The following is a 4,414-nucleotide window of genomic DNA, read 5'->3' as shown; positions in this document are numbered from 1 at the left end:
AAGGATGGAGGGGCAGGGATGGGGGTCGGCCCCTCCCGCCAGGCCCCAGGGTGGGGGACAGGAGTGGGGGACACGGCCGGCCTCACATGCACCCGGGGTACCCCATCCGGGGCCTGGGGCCGGCACGACCTCCGACCCCTACCCCCACCCTGCCCCCCACCTCCCCAGCGGGTGGACACTGGCGGGTCCCAGGACTGGGGCTCAGTATCGGGGTGCTGTCCCTTCCCTTTACCCCCCCCCCCCACGCACCTCAGGGTTGCAGGCGCTAGGCCTCAAACCTCCATCCTCGGGTCTCAGCCTCCCTGAAGAGCTAAGGTTTACAGGCCTGAGCCACCGGCTCTACCCCCCAGCCTCCCCCCTTCCCCCTACCCCCCCCAAAAAAAAATGCCTGGTTTGACAGACCCTTCCCTGAGCTGCTATTTTGCTCAGGGCGAGCGCTCTACCCCTCGAGCCACACCGCCACTTCCAGCGTTTTCTGTGGGGGGGGGGGACTGAGGAATCGAACCCAGGGCACTTGTCAAGAGGACAAAATGCAGACAAGGCCCGGGAGCGGGGGATGCAGGGTAGACCGTGGCAGATACTAAGTCATCTCCGCTCCACGCCCAGCCAGGTGCTTGGCTGGGCCGCCCACAGTGGTTTGGAGTTTTGGGGGGTTTTTCAGGGGGAAGGGGGGGTCCTCTGTGGTATGTGGTAGAATCAGCATCTTACTGAATAGGCCTCCCTGGCTCTGTGGCCTGACTCTCTTGACCTTTGAGGTTCCCCTTGGAATGTTCTAGAAGGTAGAGCCTCTGAGATAGTATCCCATTTAGTGAACCTCTCTCTCTGGGCTTGGATCATACCTGAGCAGAACCTGGAGAGAAAAGAGGACCAGCATAGGCCTTTGGGGGTGTTCTCTCACCTAGAAAAGGGGGTGAACAGGTGCCCAGCTCTGTCCTTCCCCTCCCCCAGCCTCCCATCCCCCCCCCCCACAAGCTTCCCAGTTTGGGTGACAGGATTTTCTCTTTATTATTTTGTTGTTGTCGGTCGTGGGTCTCGAACTCACTGCCTGGGCGCTGTCCCTCAGCTCTTCAGCTCAAGGCTAGCGCCTTACCACTTGAGCCACAGCACCACTTCCGGCTTTTTTCTCTTTCTGTGGTCCTGAGGAATCGAACCTGGGGCTTCACGCACGCTACCACTGAGCCACCTTCCCTGCCCGTCCCCCGCCCCCCCCAGAAGAAGAAGAAGAAGGCTCCCTTCCCTTGGGCTGGGCCTTCCCCCAGTGGGTCACACACACCTGGAGGCTGCGGTCTCGAGGATCGCGGTTGGAGGCCAAGTCCCCCTCTCTCCCTGTCTGCCCACAGTTGCTGGTGGAGAAGACCACGGACTCGCCCGCAGCCGAGTTCTCGCTGGTGGAAGACGTGGCCCTGCACTTCGCGCGGCTCATGGGCCGGCTCAACGAGCAGCGTCTGTTCCAGCCGGACCTGTGCGACGTGGACCTGGTGCTGGTGCCGCAGCGCAGCGTGTTCCCCGCGCACAAGGGCGTGCTGGCCGCCTACAGCCAGTTCTTCCACGCGCTCTTTACGCAGAACAAGCAGCTGCAGCGCGTGGAGCTGTCGCTCGAGGCCCTGGCGCCCGGCGGCCTCCAGCAGATCCTCAACTTCATCTACACCTCCAAGCTGCTGGTCACGGCCTCCAACGTGCACGAGGTGCTCAGCGCCGCCTCCCTGCTGCAGATGGCCGACGTGGCCGCCTCGTGTCAGGAGCTGCTGGACGCCCGCTCGCTGGGCACCCCGGGGCCCGGCCCCCCGGCCTCAGCCTCCTCCTGCAGCCCCGCCACGCCTCCTTACTACTGCGACATCAAACAGGAGGCCGAGCCTCCACCGGGCCTGGCTAAGATCTACGCCCGCGAGGGGCCCGATCGCTACTCGGTGCGCGTGGAGGATGCCACGAACACCGGGCCGCCGCCCCCCCCGGCCCCCGAGGCGGCCCCGGCGCCCGCTGGGGCCGTGTGCAAAGAGGAGACGACGGATGGAGGCCCGACGGAGGAGGCCGCGGCCTCCGGCGGCCTGTGCAAAGTCGAAGGCGCCGGGGGCGACGTCGGGGTGCAGGCGGCCCCCTACGGCCGCCAGGAGCAGTCGCAGATCATCGTGGAGGTGAACCTCAACAACCAGACGCTGCACGTGTCCACGGGCGCCGAGGCCACGGAGGCCACGGAGGCCACGGCCGCCACCAACCTGGCCACCATGGTGCTGGCCAGAGAGGCCGGGCTGCCCGGGGCCCAGGAGGAGGAGGAGGAGGAGGAGGGAGAGGAGGAGGAAGAGGAGGAAGAAGAGGAAGGTGGAGATAGCGCAGCTGGAGAAGAAGAGGAGGAAGAGGAGGAGGAGGAGGAGGAAGGAGGCAGCCAGGAGGAGGAAGAGGAAGGCCCAAGTCCCGAGGACGAGGAGGAAGAGGAGGAGGAGGAGGAGGAGGAGGAAGGTCTCAGCGGGCAGGATCCCGAGGAAGCGGACACCCCGGGGACGCGGGCTTCTGGGGAGCCCCGCACCCCGCCCCATGGCCGCATGGCCACGCGATCGCGCGAGCACACGCAGCCCGGGAGACCCCCCGAACCCCGCGATCCCCAGCCCCGCGGCAAGCAGCCCAAGCCCCCCGACGATGACACTGACGACGGGCCGGCCGGCGCCAGGGTGAAGGTGGAGGAGAGGCCGCCCCACGCGTGCCAGAAGTGCCCGCGCGTGTTCAACAACCGCTGGTACCTGGAGAAGCACATGAACGTCACCCACAGCCGCATGCACATCTGCGGCCAGTGCGGCAAGCGCTTCCTGCTGGAGAGCGAGCTGCTGCTGCACCGCCAGACCGACTGCGAGCGCAACGTCCAGGTGGGCCTCTCCCCGCGGGCCTCCCCCCGTGAGCCTCCCCCCCCCCAGGAGGAGATGGTGGCCCCGGGGTGCAGATTGGGGGTGGGGTGGGACACGAGTCAGCCAGGAGGGCATCCTGGAGGAGGAGGAGGAGAGAATGCGAGGCTCACACCGGGCATCCCAGCCACACTCGGGAGGCTGCGATCCGGAGGATCGTGGATTGAGGCCAGTCCTGGGGCAGGAAAGGCTGTGGGACTCTGATCTCCAATAGGCTACTTAGAAAAGCAGAAGTGGCGCTGTGGCTCAAGTGGTTGAGTGCCGGTCTTGAGCTGAAGAGCTGAGGGACAGCGCCCAGGCCCAGAGTTCCAGCTCTACGACTGACAACAAAATTGAGTAAAAGGAACCAGATAACACTTTGTTGTTGTCGGTCGTGGGGCTTGAACTCAGGGCCTGGCGCTGTCCCTCAGTTCTTCGGCTCAAGGCGAGCGCTCTACCACTTGAGCCACAGCACCACTTCTGGTTTCCTGGTGGTTTTCGTTGGAGACGAGAGTCTCACCGACGTTCCTGGCTCCCAGGCCGGGCCTCGACCCACAATCCTCCAGATCTGAGCCTCCCTGACCGAGTTCTCTGGGGGAGGGATTGGCCAGAGGCCTTCCGGGAGGAGGCGTCCCGAGGCCAGTGTGGGGCGGGGAGGGGGGAACGGGGCTCCCACCCCCCTCTGTACTCTCAGCATGTTGCAAATGGGGAAACTGAGGCCAGGGGAGGGGGCCGCGGGCCTAAGGCCTCCCCCCCCCGACCCCATCATCACCTGCCCAGTGTGTGACGTGCGGCAAAGCGTTCAAGAAGCTCTGGTCGCTGCACGAGCACAACAAGGTGGTGCACGGCTATGCCGAGAAGAAGTTCGCGTGTGAGGTGTGCGAGAAGAAGTTCTACACCATGGCGCACGTGCGCAAGCACATGGTCGGTGAGTGGGGGCGGAGGGAGGGGGCCGGGCCCGGCCGGGCGGGTCGCCCACCAAGCCCCCAGCCTCGCCCCGAGATCCTCCGGATCTCAGCCTCGCACCCCGATCCTCCGGATCTCAGCCTCGCACCCCGATCCTCCGGATGTCAGCCTCCCCGGGGAGTCAGGGTGGCAGGCCTGGGCCGGGGGGAGGTGGGGGAGGGCTCCCTCCGGCAGGGGGACCCCACGGCCCCGCGTGTGCCCCACAGCCCACACCAAGGACATGCCCTTCACCTGCGAGGCGTGCGGGAAGTCCTTCAAACGCAGCATGTCGCTGAAGGTGCACTCGCTGCAGCACTCCGGGGAGAAGCCCTTCCGCTGCGAGGTGGGTCCCGCACCCCGGGGGGGCGGGGGGAGCCCCCCTCCCCGCCTTCCCACCCACTCCCCCTGGGGGGGGAAGAGGGGGGGAATCCGGGACTACAGGAGGGAGCGCGGAGCCCGGCCTGGAACAAGCGTGGGGTGGGGGAGGATCCTCCCTCCTTCCCCGAACCTCCGGATGTGGACCTCCCCCTCCTCCCCTCCCCCTCCCCCCCACCCCCCTCCTCCCCCCCCCCCAGAACTGCAACGAGCGCTTCCAGTAC

At 66.4% G+C, this 4,414-nt stretch overlaps 1 protein-coding gene across 1 annotated transcript in view; it reads left to right on the top strand.

Annotated features, from left to right (window-relative positions):
• The first annotated feature begins 1,345 nt into the window (after window positions 1-1,345).
• Zbtb47 (zinc finger and BTB domain containing 47) overlaps window positions 1,346-4,414 on the top strand; it is a 6,775-nt gene continuing 3,706 nt past the window's right edge. Inside the window, exons 1-4 of the mRNA XM_013030235.1 lie at window positions 1,346-2,855; window positions 3,651-3,798; window positions 4,043-4,158; window positions 4,391-4,410. Coding sequence (XP_012885689.1) covers window positions 1,422-2,855; window positions 3,651-3,798; window positions 4,043-4,158; window positions 4,391-4,410 — 1,718 coding nt within the window. The 5' untranslated portion in view covers window positions 1,346-1,421. The remainder of the gene's footprint in view (window positions 2,856-3,650; window positions 3,799-4,042; window positions 4,159-4,390; window positions 4,411-4,414) is intronic.

Source organism: Dipodomys ordii, unplaced genomic scaffold (genome assembly GCF_000151885.1).
Source record: "Dipodomys ordii isolate 6190 unplaced genomic scaffold, Dord_2.0 Scaffold128, whole genome shotgun sequence".
Taxonomy (NCBI): Eukaryota; Metazoa; Chordata; class Mammalia; order Rodentia; family Heteromyidae; genus Dipodomys; species Dipodomys ordii.
Note: the sequence above shows the minus strand (reverse complement) of the source record. Positions and strands in the feature narration are given on the sequence as shown.